The 25,883-nt window shown below is 44.8% G+C and overlaps 2 protein-coding genes across 3 annotated transcripts; one reads left to right on the top strand and one right to left on the bottom strand.

The window, feature by feature from the left end:
- Window positions 1-4,485: 4,485 nt before the first annotated feature.
- LOC112874110 (protein DEK-like) lies at window positions 4,486-12,729 on the top strand. The gene is made up of 12 exons (XM_025937286.1): window positions 4,486-4,640; window positions 5,383-6,336; window positions 6,407-6,440; window positions 7,926-8,002; window positions 8,719-8,778; window positions 8,857-8,967; window positions 9,053-9,130; window positions 9,274-9,354; window positions 10,638-11,034; window positions 11,403-11,512; window positions 12,068-12,098; window positions 12,181-12,729. The coding sequence occupies exons 2-12, from the start codon at window positions 5,434-5,436 to the stop codon at window positions 12,342-12,344; spliced, it is 2,046 nt and encodes a 681-aa protein (XP_025793071.1). The 5' UTR covers window positions 4,486-4,640; window positions 5,383-5,433; the 3' UTR covers window positions 12,345-12,729.
- Window positions 12,730-13,526: 797 nt separating this feature from the next.
- Window positions 13,527-20,178, bottom strand: LOC112875831 (lysine-specific demethylase JMJ25-like). 2 transcript variants are annotated; one of them, XM_025939826.1, is made up of 16 exons: window positions 20,051-20,178; window positions 19,169-19,312; window positions 18,475-18,615; window positions 18,256-18,386; window positions 17,857-17,956; window positions 17,600-17,732; window positions 17,460-17,523; window positions 16,592-17,369; window positions 15,866-16,198; window positions 15,385-15,583; window positions 14,974-15,278; window positions 14,821-14,893; window positions 14,653-14,738; window positions 14,438-14,557; window positions 14,296-14,360; window positions 13,527-14,177 (listed from the first exon to the last, which is right to left on the bottom strand). In XM_025939826.1, exons 1-16 carry the CDS (start codon window positions 20,138-20,140, stop codon window positions 13,919-13,921), a joined length of 3,021 nt encoding a protein of 1,006 aa, XP_025795611.1. In that variant the 5' UTR covers window positions 20,141-20,178; the 3' UTR covers window positions 13,527-13,918. The 2 variants fall into 2 exon arrangements, with proteins under 2 accessions (XP_025795611.1, XP_025795610.1); XM_025939825.1 differs by having other exon boundaries at window positions 15,352-15,583.
- Window positions 20,179-25,883: the final 5,705 nt, after the last annotated feature.

The following is a 25,883-nucleotide window of genomic DNA, read 5'->3' on the forward strand; positions in this document are numbered from 1 at the left end:
CATGAGTGGCTGTCTGACGGACGGTGTGTGGAGAGCACTAGACGAGTAGCGCGGACCGGAGTCGTAGGTAGAGTCCGACTCTGCGAAGGGACCCGGCGCCTAGGGGTTGTGGGACTATATATAGATGGACGCCCTGGGGCTCAACCGCTGCCGCCGCGACCTTGCAATCCAGATGTGTGATAATAGGCGTCCCGAGGCTTCGTGCAAGATGGCGGCGGCGGCGAGAGGCATCGTGAAGGCTGCATCCTGGAGCGGGCGGAGGCGGAGGCCAGGGGCCGGAACAAGGCGGCGGGGACCGGCATCGAGCCGGCGGCTGGTGGAGGCAAGGCCAAGCCGGCGGGGGCGAGGAGGACGAAGCTGGTTCAGGTGGGGCAGCAGTACATGGACCGCCTCCGCGAGGAGCGCGCGGTGAATCCGCGTCGCTCTCTCCCAGCCAGCCCCGAGACGATCGCCAGCGCTTACAAGGACAAGCCCAAGGCCCGTGATGAAATCCTCAGACTCGATCTACGCCAGTGCCGCCTCTGTCATGAAGGCAACGATGGAGAGGGACGCTGAGATCCTCAGGCAGTACGACGCCGATGGGTCCGCCTTTGTGGAGATCAGCGACGACGAGAACTAGGACAGTGGTGCAGTGGAGGGATTACTGTTTGCAGTCTTGCAAGTTATTTTGTCTGCTGAATTAGTGTGTTAGGAAGTTGTGCTACCAGTGATGATGCAATTACCGTGCTACCTGTGATGATGCAATTACCGTGCTACCTTTGATGATATTCACTACTAGTGATAAGTTGCTAGCTTGTTTTCAATAATGTCGAATTGGAATGTATGTTTATTGTCCTAAAAAGAACTGAAAGTACATGGCACTTCACTGTATTGCCAACTGGTGACTTCTTGTGCCAAAAAAAAAAACCTGGTGACTTCTGGCAAGCAAACACCATTTTCGGAGACAACAAAGCAAAAGGACGACAACAAAAACGTTACATTCCCAGCCAGTTGCAGACCAATCATGAGAATTGGTACTGCATGGTAGGGTGCGAGTAGCTGATTGCCTTGTGCACTCTGGTGAAGCCACAGTTATTGGAAGGAGAAAATATGAAAGATGCTAATTGTTGGAAATGAGCCACTTGGTTCAAAAGGAGCTGACAGAGTAGCGAAAACATAATGTCCATTGTATGTGGCTTCAGCAAGGAGATCCCTCAGTTCTATGTAACTATCAGTAGTAAGTTCTGTCAGAGGGGCAGAATAGGGTACTCTGTGAGCCCCATATTGCTGGCGCTGAAGTTGTTGGGCACACCTCTTTAAGTTTAACCCAGCGAGCCCTGACCCTGACAATTCATTGTACAGTAGAGTTCATTTGTTTGCTTCAAAAGCGTTAGCCTTTGATTAATACATTGGGGGAAAACCAGGATTCTGCGGAAGTGAAAGATAAGTAGTTGGAGAAAAGAACAAATCTGGTAAGAATTTCTAAAGCAGAAGCATAATAAAAACGGGTTGCTAATGGAACTAGTAAATGAATAAGATTGGTTTATACCTCTCCAAGAGTATCAGTGTCATGAACAGGACAACCATTCAGAAATCTAAACAATTCCTCCAGTTGAAATCCATTAAAAGTCCTGAGGATTGTACATGTCATTGGCCTCACTGGCTCACTGGATATGTTGTGCTGAGAAGCTACCCCGGCCCCATGTCCCCATGCCCCGTCACCAGAAGATTTAAGAGATCGTTGAGCAGGTAGATCTTGGATAGCATAGACAGCAGTATATCAACTTGCCTCCCTTTGGCAAAGGACCTCAGCTTGTTTAACCGTTTCCAAATTCCAAAAATAGAAGTAACAGCTATGCATGCAATTAGATTCAACAGCAATAAATTCAACTGAAATACAACCAATTTCTGTACATTCAGATGAGCATATTATTGGGGATGGACAATGGAAGATTTTCATGACTAAACTCTATCAAGTCTTAACCAATACATGTGTGGTATTCTTTCTCAATTTCTTCATGTCTGCAATTCCTACTGCGAACTGCTAAAATTTTGCACCATGTTAGCCTGTCAATATGATATGATAAATCATTTTTTTAGTGTGTTGGTGCTCTAGGATTAGGAAGAAACCTAAAAAGGGAGTCTCACAATTACAGGAGCAGCTGAGGGTGTAGTACTGTTTTTTATATGAGATGTGGCTAGTTTCTGGAGTTTTGGGGGAACATCCTGAGCCAGAAACCTCCTACTATATGTGAAGATGCTCCAACAAGCCCTCAAAATGGTAGTACTGTGAGAAATAATAAGTCCGTCTTTAGAAATGTGGTCTGCAGTGAGGCACAGGCTTACAAAAGAACAAACAAAAAGGCAGCTGTTGACTTGAACCAAATTTCATCAGTAAGCATGCACTCTTTTGTGTTTGAGGCAGCATCTCCTTAAAGAACAATTGAACAAACATCCTTATTAAATTGATGCAGAATGAAAATTTTAATTTTAAAGAATTCTGACAGAACTAGAAAATGTAAGGTTGATCTCAACTCGGCTCGGTCCAACGATCGAGTCGGACCCCTTGACACGCCCTGATCGGGGGCGCACAACCAATGGTTGCGGACCCCATCGCACAGCGCCGTATAAAAGAGAGGGGGGGGGGGAGGCATGCATGCCAAGGTTCACCATGCCCACGAAGCCCCACCTACAAACCCTAGATCCGGTCCCCTCGGGCGCTGACGTGACGGGAAGCTCCGTCGCCCTCTTCATCGCACCGCCGACGTCCACGGCGTCGCCACTGCCCACTCGTTGACTACATCGCCGACTCCTCTTCACCCACGTCGCCGGCGCACCTCGGCCACACCGTCACTGCCTCGCCCGACGCCACCTCCGTCACCATGGACGCCGCTGCCTCCACCACCACCAAGCCCAACGGTCTCTCTCCCTCTCTCTCGGTGTAAGACAACTTAATGCTATTTATTCAAAGTTCATGTCAAACAGCCTCTGATCTACACGTAGAGATCCTAAAGATTCTATCAGAAAACGGTCAAACAAGAAAGGTAGACGCTCAAAGGAGGAGAGGACCAGGAAAAATCTGTGCAAAGAAGAACATACTCCATAATTCCTCCTCTGCTTCCTAATCTCTTTTTACAGATCTCTTACAGTGTAAGTAAAAAAAAACCCTGAAGAGTCCAAATAGTCTTGCATGATAGGCCCCTGACAATGGCTCATAAGAAAGAAAAATCTTTAGGTCATTTTTTTCTTACCCGGTCCTGACACGAATTAATGAACAAGAAAGAAATGAAACCCTTCTATCATTGAGTGCTTCAAGGAACAAGAATCAAATGCAGCCATACAACAACACATAACAAAAACTCCAATAAGGCAATATACATGTATAAATTTCAGCAGTTAATTGCATTTGACTCTCTTGCAAAGGCACGAGCCGGTGGTCAAATTCCAAATTGCATGCTAAGCAGCTAGAATTTTATTGTAGCTATTTTGATAGATCGGACATACAAATTTAGTCACCACGACTATAAGAATACTCAATGCGATCCATATTGATCATAGATTGGAATAAGTATACTTATAACAACAGAAATCAGAAGGATGCATATGGATCGGGGCGTTACGTACCTTACTCAGTAGCCTTGTTTTTTTAGCGTTACATACCTTACTCAAGATGTGGCAGTTACCTTGTTATTTTGGCTTTGGGCCCAAATCTCGTGCAAAGTTAAGGATTGTTTGGTTTCCTACCTAACTTGCCACATTCTACCACGTCTAAAGTTGGGCAGGTTTGACCAACTTAGTTACCTGTTTGGTGTGCAGCCATAGTTGTGGCAAGATTCTTCTGCTGTTATTTTGATCCCACTTGTAAAAGTGTGGCAAGATGCTCTTAGACATAGCAAAGTGTGGCGAAGAATTCGAGCGAATAATTTTAGGCAAGTGTGGCAAGAAAAGTTATGGCAACTTATGGCATGTTGGTCATGAAATCAAACAGTCCCTTAGAGTTGCTCTTACAAAAGAAGAACAGTGATGAGTTGAGTTTTTTCAATAGGGATCTTGATCTGTGCTGCGCGCCCTTCTTGTTTCAACGGCAGCGAAGTACAGGATTTCGATTCGGAAAGCGACGCTCGTGGGCCCCCCGGCCACGGCCCACGCACGGCACCACGGCCCACGGGACGGACGCGTACCAGCAGTCCAGCACTCCAGTCCAGCAGCGGGCGCAGGCCCTCTCAAAGGAGGAAAAAAAATAAAAGCAGCGCGCGCAGGCGGCAGCAGCAGCAGGCACGAAGCGCCCACGAACGGCAGAGGACGCGCGGGGCCCACAGCCAGCGTCCCCGCGCTCCCGACCCCACGTGACAGCCTCTCGCGCGCCAGCGGGGCCCACTCCCTCCAGCGCGCGCGGGCGAATAAAGCGGATTGGACTCCGGGCTGGTCCGGTCCGATCCCGGCGACGACGCAACGCAACCACTGCTCCTGATGAACGCCCAGCAATAAAGAAAATCTTTAAAATCCCTGGAAAAAAATCACGCGAAAATTCTCCCTGTCTCTGTCGCGCTCTCTCTCGCGAGGGCAGGAGGAAGCGTGGGAAGGCGAGGAGGCGGGCGACGCGACTCCACTCTCCCTCAGGCACCCAGCTTCCGTCGCTTCTCGCACCGCCAGCTCCGCAGGTAAACCTCCTCCGCCGTCTCGCTCTCGCTCGAGATTGCTCGCTCCCCGCCGCTCCGGGTCGGGGCGGTGCTGCTGTCGGGTTGTGTTGGGCCGCGCGAGGGAGCGGCGGAGGGAGCTGGGCGTGGGGTTTCTAGGGTTTTGGGACGAGGGGATCAGCGGCGTCGCTTCTGTGCTCGGGGTATAGTGTGGCCGCGGAGCGCGGCTCTCTGAGCTCGGGGGCGCTCTCTGTTTCGCGGGGAAGCTGGGGTTTGTTTGGTGGGCGCCCGGATTGGGCGATTTCGGTCTCCGAATTGCTAGGGTTTGGATGCGGAAGGTGGGGGTCTTTGGAGCCGTGCTTCCGGCACGTACCTGCTATTCCTCGCTTCGTGTGGCTCTGGGTGCAATTGGCTACTAGTTTCACTGAAATTGGGGGTTCCTGCAACGAATTGGGTTACCTGTGTGTGCCAACCTTTCGGCGGTGCCGGCTGTTTGATTTCATCTCGCATTGCCGTCCACTCTACGGGAGCCGTCTTGTTGTTGGCCTTTTAGCACCCTTTCTATCCTTGTAGCCAGGACCATGAGGATATGCTTTTATTATTCCATTTACCTTCTTGCTTTCTACTTGAAAGAATTGTGCAACAAAGTTTAGATCTTGGTAACAGTGCTGACATAGCACGCGCCATAGCATACACTGTCAGTTTTGAATTCCTTTTTAGATCCTGTACCTCGTGATTCCTTACTAGGGTTACCATTTATCTGCAGTTAGAACATTAAGGGTCACCTTGGTTGCCTGAGGCCGACCCAGCACCTGCAATGGAGGAGAAGGCCGTCGCAAATGGCACAGCAGCTGATGATGTTGCTGCTCCGGATAACAAGGATTACGCCAATAAGGAAGAAGCTGTCAAGAGCATGGAGCCTGCAGTAGTGAATAAGGATGTTGAAGAACAGAACAAAGGCTCAGAAAATGGCACCGAGGACCCGTCAGATGGAGATGTCAAGATGGCAGAGGCTGAGATTGCAAAGGAAGGTGACGCAGCTGCAGCAAAGGAGGTGGATTCTGAGGATGTCAAAATGGATGCAGATGCAAAGAAAGGTGATGGTGATGCATCTGTGGCAAAGCAGGTGGATTCTGAGGATGTCAAAATGGATGCAGATGCAAAGGAAGATACCGATGCCAAGAAAGAAGGCGAAGATGTCAAGATGACTGAGGCCGAGGAAGGAAATGTGGAGGTCAAAGATAAAGAAGCGAAGGAAGATAAAGTTGAGACCACAAACGTGGATAAGCTGGATGAATCAAAGGAGCAAGAGAAAGATGGTTTGGCAGAGCAAGAGGAAAACAAAGGAAAAGAAACGGAAGAGCATAAGCAGCCGGAAGGAACCAAACAGTTAGATGCAAAAGAAGAGAAAGATGGTGCTGATGAGAAGCAACAGGAAGAGGAAGCAGAAGAAAAGGGCTCTGCTAATAAGAAAGATGAAGCTGACAACTTGGAAGAGAACAAGGAGGAGACTCCAAAGAACAAGAAAGTAAGGAGTGCCAGGGATAGAAGCCAGGGAAAGGAGAAGAAACAGGAGGGGTCCAAATCCAGGGAAGCTAAAAGTTTGCTGGAGACCCCGAGCCCATATGGTACTGATCGCCCTCAACGTGAGAGGAAAACAGTGGAGAGGTTGGTTGAGGTGATTGAGAAGGAACCAAACAGGAACTTCGTGGTTGAGAAGGTTCGTTGCTTGCATTCATTGTGTCCCTTTTTTTCATTTTGGCGTGTAATAATTGTTTTTTTTATCGCAGGGACGTGGGACTCCTCTGAAGGATATACCAAATGGTCTGTGACTCTTGCCATTCTCTGCACTGTTTGCTTCTTTCTATCTGTTACGCTCGTAGCAAGCCATCTCCACTGTTCTTTACTATGGCAGAGAGATTCTTTCAAGTTATTGATAGAATATGTTTTGAAACTTGGTTGTTCGTACATAAGAGCGGAACTCTAATTGTGTTTCCTGTGTTTTGCTCCATTTTCTGTTTTGATTAATGATTATGCACTATTGAAAAAAAAAACAGATCCTTGTGGTCTAACTGGAGAAAAGAACCTTGTGATATGTTAGTTGAATCATATGAACAGAGTAGGTTGTGGTGTTTATGTGGTAGTCTGCTGTTGCCTTTAAATTGAGCTATAAGGCAAAAAAGAAGAAGAACAAGTTAGATCAAAGCAGAACCACAATAGCAAGGTATGCAGAATCCTAAAAAAAGAGACTATCCTGGGGAACCATGTTACTGTGCATCCTCAGTTTTAGGAGGGTGGAGACTTGAAACCTACGGTTCAACCACAAAAATGCTCTACCACTAAGCCATATGGTGTCCCCATATTCACATCAGCACAGGAGCATTGTTGAAGCTCCTATATAGGTTGCATGTGCCTATGTGTTGGATATCCTTTGTGTACTCTGGTATCTGCTCAAAAGGTGTGTCCACCAGTAGTAAGACAAGGCCAAAAGTCATGGGATCCTATTAGCTTAGGTGTGCACATAGCAAGTTCAGTTTTGTTTCTTCATTACCTTAGATGAGGACTAGATTTCATTTGTATTTTCTGATCTTTACTGCTAAAGTTTAAATAGAAAGCAACAGTTTTGAATATTTCATCTTGCTAAGTGGAATATTTGATTTTTTTCGAGTAGATGAAAATGATATGTACTCCATCAGTTCCAAATTATTTGTCACTCTAGCTTTGTCCTAAATCAAACATCTTTAATTTTGACCAAGCTTACTATAAAATGTATAAATATCCACAATACCACATAAATGCACTATCAATCTATATTTCATGGTGGATTTAATGAAACTAATTTGATGTTGTAGCTATTGCTACTTTTTTCTATAACTCGGTCAAAGTTAGACAAGTTTGACTTATGACAAAGTTAAAGTGACAAGTAATTTGGAACTGAGGAGTATTAAGCAATATTATTTCCTTTCTTTTTCATTGACTGATTGGCATTGGTGCATTCATTTTCTACTTTATGTACTTTCTCTTTTTTTTTTTGTTCCCATTGCTGTTATGAATAGTTTATCTTCTAGCATTGCTGCATTATCATTGGCATATCCAAGAGTTAAATATGTTGATAACAACCTAATTTAGTACTTTGATTTCACTTGTTATCTCTCTTTATGCATTAGTTCTTTTGTTCTCAATGTCTCTTTGATTAGCACAAACATTTGTTCTCTCTTTTTAGGGTCCCACTTAATGCTTAAGCCTGAAATTTATGTAGTTTTCTGATGTTCTCTTTCACTGATTTGCGTTTTTTTAACTTATGAACAGTGGCACACAGAATATCGAGGAAGAAACCTGGTGATCTTAAATTTCTTCACAATCTTCTTTTTGGGAGGAAGGGCAAGGTAAAATCTTTGACACAGGAGAAGCCTCCTTTGGATCTGCCTGATGCAAAATTTGTCGATTACTTATTACCCAAGAACTTAGTTGTACCAAAGCCAGCTGTATATGCAATATGCATGGAAACTGCCACACTGAATTTCCTAATAAGTGCTAGTCCCTCCACTAGGTTAAGCACATAGGCAGCACATTTAAGAGTTTTCTTGAAGAAAAAGAAGCACGGTTAAGGATGAATGTATGTAATGTTGGCACCATGGTTGTGTACTTGTATTAACCCTCTGGAACCAAAGAAGTAAACAAAACGAGAACTCCCCCCCCCCCCCCCCCCCAAAAAAAAATAAATAAATAAATAAATAAAAATAATAATAATGCAGCACCAAACTGATTAGAATTTTCAAGTTCCAAGTGCTTGCTAAAGTGAATTTTTACTCAGCGTGTATGGTCGTAGCTGTCTGTATGGCAGGATTGTATATATAAGTAGCAAAATTAAGGTTTTACATTGCGAGGCTAGTTTCACCGATTACTTGACTTCCATTTTGTACGATGGTTTTATAAACTTTCAGCCCTAGCAATTTAAAAGATGACTAGTTGTTGGCTTGGATTCTCAGAGTGAAGTATGCTGCTGTATTCTTCCGTTTGCTTACCTTACAACAACTCCAAAGTGTGACACTATTCATGAATAATATAAATGCTAAGTTCTAACTGTTCTCTTATGTTTCAGATCGTCGACTTTAAAGGACATATACTCCAGTTCTCTGGATTTGTTTGGCATGAGAGCGATGTAAGCTTCTTTTCTCAAAATTATAAAAAAGGCTTCGCTTATTCAACGTGATTAATTTGGAGAGATTCTTGTTTGTAGGAAAAGCAGAGGGCCAAGGCAAAGGATAAGCTTGACAAATGTGTAAAAGACACGCTGTTGGACCTCTGTTGGATGCTTGCTATTCCAGTTCCAAAATCAAACCTTAGAAAGGTTTTATTTTCATGCCTTGTTCTTGGAATTACATTTCGGATAATTCAGTACTCGATTCTAATATAGTTTGAGATACCTCATATAGGAAGATATTGTGTCAAAGCTGTTGGACTTCATTGCTGAACCTCACTCTGCAGCTGATTCTGGGCTGTCTGATGACCAGGTGAGAACAGGAATTCCTACAATGTGCTTCTATTTTGGTATCAGCTAGGTACTGTCGCTGGTGTTTATGGTTGAAATCAGATTTAATGGGAATCTACAACTTACATGATCATTCTCTGTGCTTTATCCTTTTCCACTGGCCAGGGATCAAATTCTAGGAAACGCAAGAGAGGAGGTGAAAGCGCAAGTAAGACTCCTGACAGCACACCTAGTAGGTCGAGGAAGGTATAGTGCCAAAATTATCGTACACAGTGCGGTTACTACAAGTCTATAATCAAAAGCTTTGAATATGACTTAAGGTGGTGTTTGGATAGTGGGAAATGAAGGGAGGGAATGGGAAATAAGGGGTGGGAAATATTCTATCCCATGTTTGGATTATAGGAAAGGGAAATGAGGAGAGATGGGGATAGGGAAATAGTGGCGTCTTTTCCCACCACTCCAAACCCAATGGGAGGGGTGGATTATCAGTGGGAAATAGGCTTCTTGCCTCCTTTTATCGCCGCAGGTCGGAGCGGCACCTCGCTTCCGGGCGCGCCGCCGCAGGTCGGAGCCGCACCTTGCCTCCATGCGCACAGCCGGCCTCGCCGCCGGAGCTGCAGCTCACCCACCTCCACATGGGACTCGAGCAGTCGCTGCATTAGGGGCTAGAGGTGCTGCTTGGGGTGGGGACGCATCTCACGCCGCACGGCAACGCCGCCTGGGGCCGCCGCTCGCCTCGCACGCCGCCGCAACGGGACAGCAAGAGCCTGGATGCGTAGGTCATGTCGGCCACAGCGGCTGCCTGGCTCGGATGGGGACGGCATCTCAGCTCCACACTTCTGTTTGCTGTTTTGGAATCTGAATGAGCAGGTGGAGAACTATCGGGAAGATAGTAGATAAGGTTTCCTGTTTCTTTTTTCAGCTGTCGGAAAGATTTGTTTCATCTTCTATGCTTGTGAGCTTGTCTTCTTCCTTCCTTCTGATTCTTTCTTCTATGCTTGTGCGATTATGGAGGTTGACTGATGAGCAATTCTTGAATATTGTTTTTTCCCCTTTTTCAATCGAAGACAGTGCTTTTATTCATTGATATTGCTTTTCTTTCCTTTTCAATCGAAGGCATGAAAATTTCCTGCGTATCCACTATCCGGTGAACATAAATCGTAGCATGCTCATGCTCAAGCAGTCAATACTTTTTTGTTCTGATTTGGCCAGGAGCATTTTTGAGCAATCAACAATTATTTCCCAATCCTTGACCTGGTGCAAAGCAAACATTGGAAAGGGCATAGATGCTCATATCCTTATCCCTAACCCAGTCCTTTATTTCCCGGTCTATATCCCTATCCCTAACCCAATGTGCATCCAAACGCCACCTAAGATAATATGTAGCTTTCCTTAGTGGCTATTTAATCCTAAGCGAGTTTATGCATGTACATACCAATGATTTGTTATGTTAACACAGACATGGTCACACGGTCATCCTGCCTTCATCATTGTATTACTACCATTCCCATTGCTTGTTATTTCTGCAGAAATTTGGCAATGACTCCACTTCAGGTAAAAGGCGGAAGAAAGCTCTTAAGTATGATACTGATGAAGATGAGGATGGTGATGAATCCATGAAGTCTGACAGTGAGGAAAACAGAGATGAAGATGCAGAAGAACAAGAAGATGACTATGACTCTGGGAAAGAGAAGGCAAGGAAAAAGTTCCCAAAAGTAAAAGAATCTTCAGGCAAAAAGAAGACAGACATAGGGAGTGGCCATAAAACAGGTCATCCAAAGACAATTAGCAAAAGTCCAGTAAAAAAAGCATCATCCAAGATTTCTGAGGAAAAAGAAAGCCCCGATAACAGTGCAAAGGTCTTTTCTAGGAAGAGGAAACATACAGCAAAGGGTGAAAACGATATCAAAGAAAAAAAGTCAGCAGGTAAGTTTGTGACCGTCATAAGCATCCCTAATTGCTCCCTTTTATTGATGTTTGGGAATTTCCACCTCAGTTCATATTGCACCACTGGATCATCATTTCTGTCCATGTCATGGCCGAATCGTCCTTCTGTCTTATTTTTCTTTGCTGGCGAATGAATAAGCACTAGTATGATTTTATTATTTGCCATTTTTTTTAATTTTCACATGGACAGAGTATAGAATATCATGTGATTATTACATTGCTCTACATATGATTGTTGTTCTGCTTGTGACATGATCACAGAAATATATTTCACTTTACTATAAGTCATCCAGGCATAGGTTATTTATTAGCTTGTCCTAAAAATGTAGACGTCGTATTTCATCTAGGTAAAAAGGTGACAAAAGGTAAAGGTGAATCAGCCGGAGCGGATCTTCCCAGCAAGGACGAACTGAGGAAGACCATTACTGCAATCCTCAAAAAAGTTGACTTCAACACGGTGAGTAACTTTTAATGTAGAGGACATAAAATGTTACAACTATTGATTATTTGCAATTAATTTTCAAAGTTTACTGTTTATTAAAAATATCGACAATTTTGATAGAGCAATGACACCGTAGTTGCTGTCAAGAATATTTTCGTACATGAAATTCCTTTGGCACATCCATTCTGGACACCAGTATGTTGATGTTCCTTTGGCACATACATGAAATTCCTTTTTCTGTAAAGCATGTTCACGTTCAAGATTTGTGTTTGGCTACAAATACATGGGCAATTGAGGACAAAAGTTCATACTTATGTCCTATCATAAGTGACTGTTTTTGTCTGACTAGAGTATGTTATCTCCTAACTTACATTTGGTGTTCCAGAGAAGTCCACAGAAGTACTTTCAATTACAGCACTACTGCTTCCCCCCTTTTATTTCAGCGATTCAGCTGCTGGAGTTGCCCTGTTTTCCCCTCAAATTTTCCATTTCTGTTTAAAAGTCTTTGTTGTTTTTGTAATCAAAGTTTCTTGCAAAGACCTGACATTGCTTGGGAACCTGATTTTGCAGGCAACTTTCAGTGACATTCTTAAGAAGCTCGGTAAGATCCCCAAGCTTTCTTTTCTTTTTTGCTGTAATTTCAGTCGGCGATGTTAGATGCACTAACAAACTTCATCGTGTAGACAACCACTACAAAATGGATCTGACTCCAAAGAAAGAAGCCATTAAAGTTATGATCCAAGATGAGTTAACCAAGATGTCAGAGGAGGCAGATGAGGATGAAGACACAAATGAAGATACCGGGAAGAAACAGCAGCAGCCTCAAGCGAAGGAGGTCGAGGCTTGAGGATTCCTGGAACCCCGTAGCTGTAGTACCCGCTGTTAATTATCCTGTACTTAACATGTATGCCTTGCCTTGTACAGGCATCCTATGTTAATTATCGCCGCCAACTTGAGAACCCAGCCTTTGATTGTGTATGTTAAGACATGATGTGTAGGCAGCCCTGAGCCCCCACACCTTTTAGCTGACTGATTGGAGAGGTACTCCTAGGTAACTTGTCTCTAGATTTGCAAATGGTGTCTGAAACTCTGCATTTGCTGTGGCAGCGCATGTACTGAAATAGTTTGTGATAGGTTTGAATAACACATGGACGGGCGTGTTAGGTTGTAATTGTCATTGTTTCTGTGAGTTTTTATTTAGCATGTTGCTACATGGACAGCGGATCAAGGTATATTTGTGTTATGCATGCCCTGCGGAACTCTTCGCGGGACTTGGAGACGTTATGTTTTGTTGTGGTAGTGTTGCTGTGATGTTTTGTTACCTCACCTTGCTAACTCCTGTTGTGCCTGTTGCTGTGCCTGCGGACAGCTCTGCTCCATGGGGATGGAGGGAAGGCTGAGCAATGCGGGGCCCCGGACAATGGAATTCCTTGGCCCGTCCGGAAGTCGAGCCGATTCATGTTAAGTTCTCGCAAAATTCAGTGAATCCGGTAAAAATGCCCGCGTGCCAAATGGGGGGCTTTTGTTAAGCATGATTCCTGCTTATGAATTTGCCGATACATGAATTTATGCGACGATTTAAAAAGCTCCGTGAAAGGTTCCCATGGCGGTTCGCAGGCGGCCAGGGCCCTCTGCCAGCCGCCGCCGGACTATGGCAGCGACAGGGCTAACATTGCCGCGCGCCCACACCCGAGGCGACGAACTCGCGCGATCGCTCCGTGTCAAATCGACCACGTTGCAGGCAGCTGTTCAGAACGCACACCATGCCGGAATTCTAGCCCCTCATCCCTTCGACCTCTACTCTTTTCTCCCAAACCTTCCCAACTTTTTTTGTCTGGCACCATGCAATGCTTCGAAACCTCATGAAAATGGCCAAACTCGGACACCTGTTGCAAACCACATCTACATTTGCAGCTGTGGGTACACAAGACAATCAGAGAAACTACAGGAGTCCTGCTGTTAGCCCATCTGGTTCCGACGTGACATGCATTGCAGGGCCACCATAATCAGTTGCATTCGTCAGCTAAAGAAGCTTCATTCCATGGATTGGATATACACACCAGGATCTTGTAGTAGTAGAGTTGCAGTAGTACAGGTCAAACTTGAGTGACCACATCTATTCAGATCAATTACTACCAAAATATCAGCAGCATACATGTGCTGAACAGCCTACCACCATAGCCCACTACATGAAGAGTCTTGTACTACGGGCATCTAACATGGTTCTTCCAAGATGTCAGCTGGCAATCACCACATATGAACAAAAGCCAGACGCCGCAATGGCGTCTAGTGGTGGCCTATGCCTCAGCGGCCTACACTACAACCTTCTTCCAAAATGACTACGAACACGTCGGTCAGTACAGCCTTAGCAACCACGACTACTATGCTTTCCACCTTCCCTGTTAGAAGCGAACAGGTCAATTACCTGCGGTTGCCAGAGACTTTCGGGCGACCCCTCCGCCTTTTAGGAGGCTTCTCATCAGCAGCATCATCGTTGGACTTGTCTTCACTCTTTGTCTCACCTCGTGGGCGACCGCGCTTCCTGTTAGGCTTCTCACCAGCAGAGTCATTGCTGGACTTGTCTTCCCTCTTCACCTTACCCCTTCGGCGACCACCCCCACTTTTAGGCTTCTTCTCATCAGCAGATTCAGTGGCGGACTGGCCAGCCCCATTCATCGGTCTGATCAATCACAGAATCATAGTGACCAAGATTTTCCCTAAAACTTATCAGTTTCCATTACAGCTTCAGACATTCTATGGTGAAATATTAAGAGCAGGTTACTGCAGCTACTGCTTACCCATCAGAGGGAGGATCCAAGAAATTTATAACTTGGTTCAGAGCATAAAGAGCAATCTTCTTAATCTGAAGGCATCAAGTTCGACTCGTGGTTAGCTATCATATCAAGTAGGAAAAAAATATAATTAGAGCATTTAACTAACCTCCAGTTTATCTTCTTTAGCCCTGTGATGAGATGGAAGTCGTCTGAACTCTCCAGTTAGTTTAATACACTCGTCAACATTTTCAGGGGAAACAAAGTCCATTGCAACCTTGATGCAAGACTGTACGAATAGAAATGGATTCAGTTTTTAAGCCATGGGATAACTGTTGCTACATTCAAATAAAATGAAAAAAGGCGCTGGTTAAGTTCTCTTACCTTCAAGTTTCGGACTTGGTGAGGGCATCCAGCAGGTATGAAAACCGCTTCACCAAGCTTCTGCTCAAACGTCCAGGGTTCCACACCTATATAACAAGCATGCCATGACATAAGAGAAACAAGGCTGCAGCACGAAATGCATTTCTGAGGTATGAATAGTTCACCAACCATATTCTTCCTTTAGCTTTCTCTTATGTTCCTCAGTTAAGTAAAAAGTTTGATCATGAATTGGGTGAATAACCTGCATCATTAACACAACTATTGGTCAGCATAGGAAAAACAGGGGAAATAAATTCCTCACAAGTACAGGGAAAACAATACCTGCTTCACAGGATTGCAATGGAGGTGCCGGAATTCCAAGGCATGCTTCTTAAGATAATCTTGTAACTTGTCAGAATCCTCTCTTCGGAAAATATCCCACAGGGCACCACCAGGTCTCTCTTGCTCCCCACTCTCCTGATTGTCCGAGATACAATGACCTCCATTTTGAAACATAGCCGAACTATCATTGCCAATGTAATTGGAACACTGGGCTGCCTTCCTTTGTGCCTTAGATTCATGAGATGGAAGTTTATCCCAAACATCACCTTCACTATCAATAGGTGTTACAGCATTGGTGTCCAGACCTGCACAGTGAAAACAAGAATGTTGTATTAAGTTAAAATCAAGGACAACTGAAAGTAAACATGTACAACAAACCATCAGAAATATCTTTACAGATACTATCATTACATGAGGTCTTTGATGTTTCATCCATAGTTACATTCCTGGAATTAGTAGAAGTTGGTGATAGGTTGGGTATAATGCTGGATTCTGAAACACCGTAAAGTTCCTGAAGATCTTGTCCTTTCATATTCTTTCTGGTTTCCTCTATCTCCTTAAGTGGATAGGTCTCGTAAGGTACTTCTGCTGTGTGTGTTAAAATATTTACCTGATCAAAGAAAGACACGTCACAATTAATTACTGCCATGATAAACTAGTGAAACCCAAGCAACTGACAAATAAGAAATAAAGAATCATCAGTTGTTACTAGCTGGGTGTACAGACAAAGCTTGAAAAAACTATGTCAGAAAAAGCGACATAAAAAAGTGATATGCATGTTACCCAGTACAAGATATAGCATTGCATAAATCAATTTTATTCTACAATGAAGGTACGAAACAACCACAAATGTTGCAATATGAGAAAAAGGATCACCGTTAACAAAGCATACCGCGTCAGACATGTCACAGTGAAGCTTGGTCACAGAATCACCCCTGCCTAACTCTTGGTTAAATCCATAAGCGATGTAAGTTTTGGGTCCAAGATCTGGCTTCAGGGCACCATTAGGAAGCTTGACTGCAAGATTTAGTGGACCATATCGAGGATCAGTGTACTCAGGAAATGGCAATGCGCTGATAAACTCAGCACCATGGCGAGGCAATCTCTGATCAAATGAACTAGATGGCGGCCAGTCCTTTAGCTTAAGCATCTCAGGCCAATGTGGCCTGGGGTGAGTTCTGCCTTGCGTATATCCCACAAAAAACATGTGTATATTAATTTCCACCTGCAACATAAATTCATGCCAAGTGCTTAAAATTTTACTCTTAGATGTAAACAACACTACAACAGAGGATGGTCTATCTGCAAGCATACAAATACTACCAGTCTATCTGCAAGCATACAGACAACACCATTCCTTGAAATTTACATTGAAACGCGTATTGTTTCTTGACATAATAATCAAGAAATCTTCTATCCATGTCTCATTGTACCACCAGGGTGGGAGATGAACCCCCCCCCCCCCCCCACTAAAGGCCTAAACAAACGTAGGAAGGGAAACAAAAAGGAAAACAGCATATCCAATGGAATAGTTGAAATAAAAACTGACATAAATATATCAAACAATAAAGTGATCACTAAAACCCAACCAGAAACTAAGGGAAATAGAGTTCCTAACCTCATTCCAATCAAGGCAATCTATTGCCCTGACAGCAAAGTGCTCATCTTCTACTTTGCCATTGATCTTTTTTTCTCGCAGTGCACGCCACATAACTAATGGCTCCCAACTGAGGCCAGAGGTTAACTGAAGGGTGTCAGAAACAATAACAGGTTCACCCCTTGCCCAATGCACCTGAAAGTGCTCCAAGTCATCCTCCTGGATACCAGTGGCAACTGGACAATAGAGGTGGTTATCACTCAAGCCTTTCCTATTTGCAGCCTCTCGCACATCCTGAGCTCTTATGTTTCCTGAATGCTCATAGCAAGGGCACTGACCACTGCTTATGGCTACTGCTTTTGCAAATATTTCACTACTAACAATTCTGTCAGCCTTTTCTTCTAGCTCAGAAAGCATTTTCTCTGGAAGCAAGCATTTAAGGTCCAAAAGCGAACCACCACAACCTCCTAGCTCATTTGGTGGGCAAGTTATGCTGCCATCACTCTTTGCTTTCCACAGTAGCAGAGGGTTATTTGGGTCCTCTCCAGCAGCTATGCCATTGCAAGGCTCAGCATTTGGGGAGTGCCTACTCGAGGAGACCCTTTCATTCCCATCCTTTGACTTAGGAGTAGTTCCAAAAACATAACCCCTGCTTCTCTTCTCAGGCTCAATGCTCTGTACCTCTTCTCCTCCAGGAACCTCTCCTTTGCGCATCTCCCAGCAGCATGCAAGGCACAAATCATAAAAACAGCATTTGCAGCTTCTATGAAAATCAACTATAGAAGTTCTACAATTATTGCTGCATTAGAAGAATAAGAAGACGCTTCAGATTATTGTTGTTATTAATATTCTTTTTTGCAAAATCACAAAGGAAATGGGTAGACCGAACCAGTAAACACGCTCATCTAGATTACATTCAGCTTGTTCCAACTGCACTTCATCCACTGAAACACCTGCAAAATAAAACGAATTAGCATGTACATCAACCTCAGTTACCAGATTGTGTCATGTAACACCAGAATACGATACCTTTTATTTTAGCCTCAAATTCTTTTTCCTCCATCTGCTCCTGTCGCAGTTTTCTCAGCCAGGGAAGCAACAAGCGCAAAACATGACAAGCATAACGGATTTGATTTTCTTCAGAAATTTTTTTCTTTGGAGGCTGCTCATGAGCAATGAGAAATCATTAAGGAAGACTACAAAGGAAGATTTGCAACATAAAAAAATGTAATAAGTGAAGGTGATATGTAAAGGCAAAAAAAGGGCATGGGATGCTAGGTGCAAACCTCTTCAACTCCTCGCATTCGTAGGCATCCCTTGCAATTACAGTTCTTGCGACAATATGGGCATTTTGCATTAAAGTCATCTTCTGACATATCAGGGTACCTATTTTAGTATTTACCAAAGGCAGATTAGAATTGTATACTACACAAGATCAGATAACATAGCCACACATCTATAGTCAACAGAATGAAATTTTGGTAGGAAAAGGCATCCTTTTTTGTGTAGCACAGGAGAAAAATGCAGTTGTATAAAGCATAAAAACTTAGTGGATGCATTATAGAATATAGTGACTGACTAAACTGCATGTGTTAGTTCATATATCTGAATGACATATTCTAAGGACACTGTTCATGATGTGCAATCATATTATTAGACAACAGCACTGTGAGAAATTGACTAACCACCGTTCAATGCAGGGCACGCAGAAGCGCTTATTCATGCATGAATTACACCTGACCACCCTCCCTTTATCATTCCTCTGGCATTGGTGGCACATTAGGGCATCTTTCCCTTTCAACATCTTCTTCCCTTTCTAGGAAATCAAAACAACACTTGCATTCATCAAAGAGTTACAGGAAATCACTCCATAAACAGCTTATGCCAGGGAATGAGTAGCTTACCCTGTTATTTTCATCATAATTACCATGCTTGGAGGAAGAGACCTTCTGTTTTTCATCCACTCTCTTCAGCAGTTTTGTGCCAGAAACCTTCCCGGCACCCCTGTACTTCCACTTCTTTGTGCTCTGTAAAACCTCACCATTCTGCAAAGCATTACTGGGATGCTACGGCAAGACAGTGACATAATTACTAGGAAATTTCCATGACATCCTATGGCCAAAGTAGTAAAACCCTAGAACATTCACCGGAGAAAATTGAAATATAAACTCAAAAACACAAAACGGGGGTGCTACAGCAAGGTAGCAACATAATTACAAGGAAAACAATGTTATCTAATTTTCTTCAAATGAATGACAGAAATAGAATGATAAATGGGAAAGGAAAATCTATACAAGAGAAAACACACAGTAAATTAGCTGATCATCGTGCAGTTGCTAGGTACAGTGAGCAAACAAGCTCATATAAATAGCATGTTTACTAAGCATCGAGAATTTGATTTCTATGAAGCCAAATACAAAAATAACAAAGTTATGCCAAGTTCTAAATCACTTGGAACAATACCTGGAAGTTGTGATGAGGTGTTTGGATGTTTCAGACAACATTCACAAAAATGTGTAAGATAATTTGTTGTCAAGCACTGTCGGATATACGATTACATGGATATAAAACTGTTGGTGAGGATGCAGAGTAACATACCCCATTTATTTTACTGTGGCTTTTGCCATTGGGGAAGTGGGCCTTGCTATCCACTTGCTCTACTTCGGCTTCTCTAGGCCCCTTCTTCTTGCCAGCATCACTTGTCTTGGGCCTCTTGGGTTTGACTTGGTTATTGGGAGCTTCCTGATCATTATTATATCGCCAAAACAGGAATTAGTCAACTGCATCGAAACATATACACCCAACAAGAATTAAACCAATACAATGGCAAGTAGACGTATTTCAAAGATTGGGACACAGGGTACTGCAAAATCAACGTACAAAAGAAGTAAAAAAGCAACCGGTGTGGTAAAAGACTATGTCAATGGAGAGGGAGGAGGAACAAGGAAGTATGTCAAAGCTAAAAGGTTTTCCGTTCCTTTACTATGCATCGGAAGTACAGCAAAGAGTCTTCAGAAAAATCCATCACGTGACTCAAGAATACTCAGTTGCTCGCTCAAAAAATGCCATCTTTCATTATCTGCCTTTACGTGGCAAATCATACATCTACTAGGAAACAGCTAGTGATAAGAAATGATAAAATGGCAAAAAGTACACACAAGTACTATTTTCCCCCCTGTGCATCGGAGAGTACATCAAAAGAGTCGTGCTACTCGGTTCCTCAAAACAGAAGGGGCATCTTTCTTATTGGCGGATCATTCAGAAAAGGAACCATGAAATCATAAGAAATGATATAATGTTGTTTTACCGTTTTCCTGCTCCCAACCAAGAATTAATGTTCTTTGCCTCATGTTCCCGCACGTAATTGAAAAATGTGGTGGAACACCAGCAGCAACCAGGAGACACGCGAAAACGATGGAGACCCCAAAAAGAAAACAAATGGGGGAACAGAATGACAAAGGAAAGTATCTCCAGGACCACCTCATCGTCACCGATGTCGCGCTCGCAGTAGACGTTGGGCGGGTGCCTCCTCTCCCGGAGCACCCTGTCCCCGACCGCCACCCCGTCCATCGCTGGCGCCGCGACGGACCTGTCGCCGCCACCCCGCCTCCTGCCCCTCCCCCGCCCCCTCGCCGCCCCCTTCCCCCGCCCTTTGCTCCCCGTCTTCTTCACCTCCCCACCACCGCCGTCCCCGGCCGCGGCCCCCTCCGGCTCCTCCGACATGGCAGGCGCGGGAGGGAAAGAAACAAAAAAAACGAGAAAGACCGTACAGCGCGCGCTCGTGCGGTGGGCTGGAGGAGAAACGGTGAGGAGAGCGAGAGCCGGCCGGCAGCCGTGGAGGAGTTCTTCTTGCGAAATCGGGCGCCCTCCCGCGCCCCTCTCCTGTTTATTTGCTCCCGGCGCTGGAGCGGGGGCGGTTTGGGCCCGTCGACCGAGGCGCCGCGGCGCATCCAGGCCGTCCCGCGCGGTGGCAGGAGGATCCCGGCCGTAGGTGGGTGGAAGCCGCGGAAACGCCCGGGGGCCGCCCCCAAAATTTGAACGGCGCGAGGTGGGTGGAGCCGTGGAGGGAAACGGGGCGCGCGGCAGATCGTTCCTGCGTGCGCCGCGCCGCGGTTTCCAATTCCAACGACTCCGCCGCCTATGGCGATGGCGAGACTGCATGCTAGGCTAGCCCCGGAGTACGCCTTCTGGATGCTGAGACGGGTTCCAGCTGCAGCCTCGTGCTCCGCCTCCCCGTGGTAGAGGCGTACTAGGCGGTAGACTAGCTACCGTGTAAAAAAGTTCGAGTACGAACGAGCGACGTCCGTCCTCAGCAATCGGGCGCCAAGGAGCGAGGGTGCCCACTGACATGACAGCTCTTGTAGCTACGTTGAGCAAATGTTCAAGCAGAGTTTCATCGTTACTAAAAGGTTCTAAGGATAAGCAGAGCTCTGCTGAGGATTCAAACTTAAGAAAGAGTGAACCCATTACATGTGAATTCTCAAAAAGTGACCAATGAAACAAGATCAATAGGTAGGGTTACCACTTTATATTTTAGTTCATTGTATGCTAATATCCATTATACCGAATTTTCTAATTGATGTGATATGACTAAGAGCTATCTATTTTTCTAAATATGTGAACATATACTGCAAATTAGTTGATACTTTTCATCATCCCATGAACTGTCATTATCTAAAAGATGTGAAATTGGTTTAAAATTATCTTCTAGCTTGATTCCTACATTGATAACTTGCGGTTTAGACATTCATCTTTTTGTGCTGCTTGTATCCTTTGTTGATTTGGCTTTTGCATATTCATAAGCAGGATAGATATTTTTCCTTATTGTTGCCATGTGTCACGTAACTTGGAAAGTTAGCTTTGTTTCAGACATATAAAACATGTTTGAAATATATAAAATATGAACTTAGATTCTGGCATGAACTCTAATGGTGTGCTTTGTCAAGGCAAAGGGTTGACAACAAGTAAAAGGGAAATCAACAAAAGCAGAAAAGGCTCTTCCCAGCAAGGATGAATCGTAAAATACCATTGTTGGAATTCTAAAGAAGGTCGACTTCAACATGGTGAGTTACTTTGTTCAAGCAGAGTTGCAATTTGCATTGAGCTATAGTGGATTGCATCTATTGTGAAATGAAATCAACTGTTTACATGAATAAAGTACTTTCACAGGAAGATTGATTTAGAGAAAATTTCTTATATAGCACTGGAATAAAATCTGGTTCCTTATATAGCACTGGAAAATTTTACTTCCCTTAGTTGACATCACAATTTGCTTTGGGTTCCTTTCTCGACACTTTCGTTTAGGTCTGTTTGTAATTTCCGTTAGATTTCACACCAGGCATGTTAGATATCTGGTAAAAGGACCAAAACACCCCTGAGGACATTCACGTTCACGGGGACGGGCTGGACGGGGCGGGGGCGCGAGCCCTTGCTGCATGCAGGTGACGGAGCTGGCGCCTGGCGGAGTCATTCCCTGGAGGTGGCTGCAGCCTGGTACAGCAGCGAGCCGATGAGCAATTATGTTTATCGCTGACGCAGTGACGCTTCATTGCAACATACAGATTTGATTGACCATATATAACAGACGGTTTCTTTTGCCGAGCAGTCTCGTCTCCTAATAAAACATGGAATGACAATGCCATGAACTGGAATGCATGTTGCTGTTGCCACCGTAACCTCATACTATGTACTCTTGTACTATATCTTCCTCATGTATAGATGGATATACGTAGACCTAATAGCTTTGCTGATCTCATTTTCCAGGCTACATGCAGTGACATTCTTAAAATGCTGGGCAAGTCTCTTTAAGATTACACACCAGAAATTTGCACTATCGGTCCTTAATATTCTAAATTCTAACAAAGTTAATGTTCCAGATGAGCACTACAAGATGGACTTATCTTCGAGGAAAGAAGCTAGCAAGCTCATGGTCTATGACGAGCTGATGAAGTTAGCGGAGGCAGACGAGGACTAATATGGAAATGAAGACGCTGACAAAATAGAACCAGAGCATCAAGCAAAGTAGGATGAGAAGTTTGTGCCCTTATAGACTTATTATAGTTGTGACAATGTTAATTATTGTTAGTCCCCTGTTTTGGAATGTAGGACGCCAAACACCTCCAAAGCTGACTGATGGAGGGGGGCTTAAGCTGCCGTGGCAGCCTGCGATGATTAGTTTGTGCTGTCCCGAAACTCTAAAACTGTTCTAAATATGCGACTGTTATGGGGTGGAGTTATTTTGACCTTCACTGTAATATATGACCAATTTTGTCTGTCGCTTTTCCTTTAGTTTCCCAGTTCTCTTTGTGGCATTTTACATGAGGGTTTTCTTCTGCTAAATTTGTACTATATGATTAGTGCAATCCCATATCTCCGGAGAATTTGCGGTGGTTATCGCGTCACGAATTGGCGAATTGCAATCTGGATTTATGTTCATATGGGGGGCATATTTGAATTTTGACAGCGAGGTTGATCTGATGAATAGAGTAGTGGGAGAAGTTCGATCTCATACAGTTAGCTGGAGTCTTTTCTTTGAAAGTGAAACAATTTTCCTTTTATGCTGAGATATTTGAGTTATCTTGTTGCAGATTCTGCAGTTGGACCAAAATTAGCTGACGCCACAAATCACCACACACTGACACTGCAGGGTTGCTGGGGGTGATTCTAGAGTAGCTAACTAGCTACATGGACAGGAAAAAATTTGGAAGAAAAGGAAACCAAAGTTCTCAGCTCAACTCAATCGTTAGCCACCTACAAGGTGATGACAGTATCTAAAGCCTGGGTGAGAATTACACCAGCTCTCAGCATGTCAGTCAGGCCTGGTGCCACTGCAAGTAGGCCTCCTCCTTTATCCACTTGTTTCTTCTGCTTCGGATGAACTCGTCAAATTTCTTGTTCAGCTCGTTAATCTCTAACTCGTCCAGCCCTCGCGCTGTTTCGCAGGCTGGTTCCTCAACAAGAGTCTCCAACTCCGGTGTCGAGGTCGCCGGCGCATCTTCTTGCTCCTCTAGCGCTTCCAATGCCGTCGGGCTGTCAGTGTCAGATACCACTAGTGGCTCTGTGAATGCCTCCTCTGACGCAGTGCCGCTGTTCTTTTCCTGAAGAAGACAATCTGAACATGTGACCCACGGTTGCGCGGCACATCGCCGCGCCTCCTCCAGATGGCGCTGCGCTTGTTGTTTCCCCAGGACATCGCCGGGTAGTTCGCAAGCATCGGCGACGCCGCTCGCGGATGCGCCGGCGGCGAAGAACCAGCGGCAGTCGGCGGCAAGGAGGGCGAGGATGGCGTTGGAGAGCAAGAACAGCGCCGTCCTGGTCGTGACCAGGCTCCCAGCAGCCGCGAGGAGCCAAGCCGGCGGCAGAGTGGAAGCGGAAGGGAGCGGCCTGCCGCCCATGGAGAAGGATGCTGGCAGGATCAGGGCGAGGGAAGCGACGGCTGCCAACGCGAGGACGGCTCGCGAGGCGTCGACGCCCTTCCTAAACCTCGCGACGCCTGGGTAGCAGTCGCAGCGCTTCAGGCTGAGGCTGCTATGGTGCTCTACGTGAAGCTGCAGTATGTGATCCATGGTCTCTGTGTTCTTGCAGGCGCTGTGGTGGGCCGCAGAGGCTCAGGTGACAGGAGGAAGGATGTGTGATTCGATGATGGAGATGGGCTGCTGCTGACTTGCTGGGTCCTCAAGGGCAGCAGCCTGTCGGGGGATTTATACAGGCTTGACAGTGCTACAGCTCCATGTGCAAACAAATTGCAGTTTCAGATTCTTGCCGGCGTATATTCCCAGCTGCTGAATAATTTATGCATGCAGCGCCGCCACCTAATGCAAATGCCTCGTCATCTGCCTGGGAAGTGTCATGGAACCTGCCGGTGCATGCTTAGTCAGGGATCAGATACTGACAGACCGTGCCGTGCAGGCACAGCAGATTTCCACACGCTGTATGCTACATACTCGGTGAAATTCAGTCAACCTGCAAGCTAAGATAAATCCGTTGGGTTCAATGCAAGCCGCTGACGCCACAGAGGCCGTTCCTCGAGTTCTAGCGACGGTGACATTCTCGTGTCGAGAACTGAAGTCTGCATTCAGGGAAAGCTTCAGCCTTAAGGACCACGAGACTGAAAGTTCAGAGAACGTTCAGACCAACTTAACATCAGCGCAAGGCCAACAGATTGCAGAAGCCTGAAGATGTTTGGTGTCTTTCTCTGCCTGATCGGATCATCGAGCACATGCGCTGCTGCATGATCATCATCCATCAGTATCTGGTAGGGACCAGGTGACGAGATTTATATGTATGTATCTTAAGCGTTGGGATCACAGAAGCTGTCGCCTAACAGCTCCGTACCGTACACCACATTTTTTCTGAGGATTCAGGTCATGTTCCATCTCTCTGGCGTTCGCGACACCTGGTGACGCTAGATCGGCGCCGCTCGCGTGGACATGAGACAGGCAGCATCTACAGGACCCTTTTTTTCTGGTGGCTTGCTGACTCAGGTCTCGACATCTTGAGCGTACAGGGTGGATTTGTGACAGAGGCAGTCCGACAGCCGATGATCCTGCCGTGTCCAGGCTCATGCCGGGCACGGGCATACGGCGTCGCATCATTAGCCAGCGGGCAGCGGCAGTGGCACGTCTTTACCTTTGCTGAACCTGAACGTACGTACTAGCATCTGGATTTGTGACCGGAAGATCGAGCAAGATCACAATAATGCGTACTAAAAGCTCGTTGTGCACGCATTTTGTTTCGAGGATCAAAGTGATATTGTAGATGCCATTGGGTGACCAAGTTAAGTTACTTCATCACTTCCATCAAAATGAATTTACTTCCTCATTTCAGACACGACTGGGCCCTGTCAGTCACGGCTCCTTGATTTCTTTTTTTTTTTTAAAAAAGAAGGCTCGAAGCTCTGTGGATGTCCCGGAATCGTATCACTGTAGGTTTATCCTAAGTAAATTATTCTTAATTTGACCAAGTTTATAGAAGAGACAATAATGTTTGTGGTATCAAATTAATACAATTAGATTCATTAGTAAATATATGCTCATAGTTAACTATTCCACTTTACTTCTTTGACGTGGTAGATGTAATTACCCTTTCTAGTATAAATTCGGTTAAACTTAGAATATTTTAACTAATGAAAGATCAATGTGAACCGGTCAAAGTTAGAATATTTTATCCAGGTACTTAGAATATTAGTTAAAATTATATTTCTTAAATTATGACATATTACTCATATCAAATATAATTTTAACAATAGTGTTGAACTATGCTTGGCTCGTGACCCAAACGAGCGTCAAGCCTTTAGATGAACCAGTCAAAAACT

Source organism: Panicum hallii, chromosome 9 (assembly GCF_002211085.1).
Source record: "Panicum hallii strain FIL2 chromosome 9, PHallii_v3.1, whole genome shotgun sequence".
Lineage (NCBI taxonomy): Eukaryota > Viridiplantae > Streptophyta > Magnoliopsida > Poales > Poaceae > Panicum > Panicum hallii.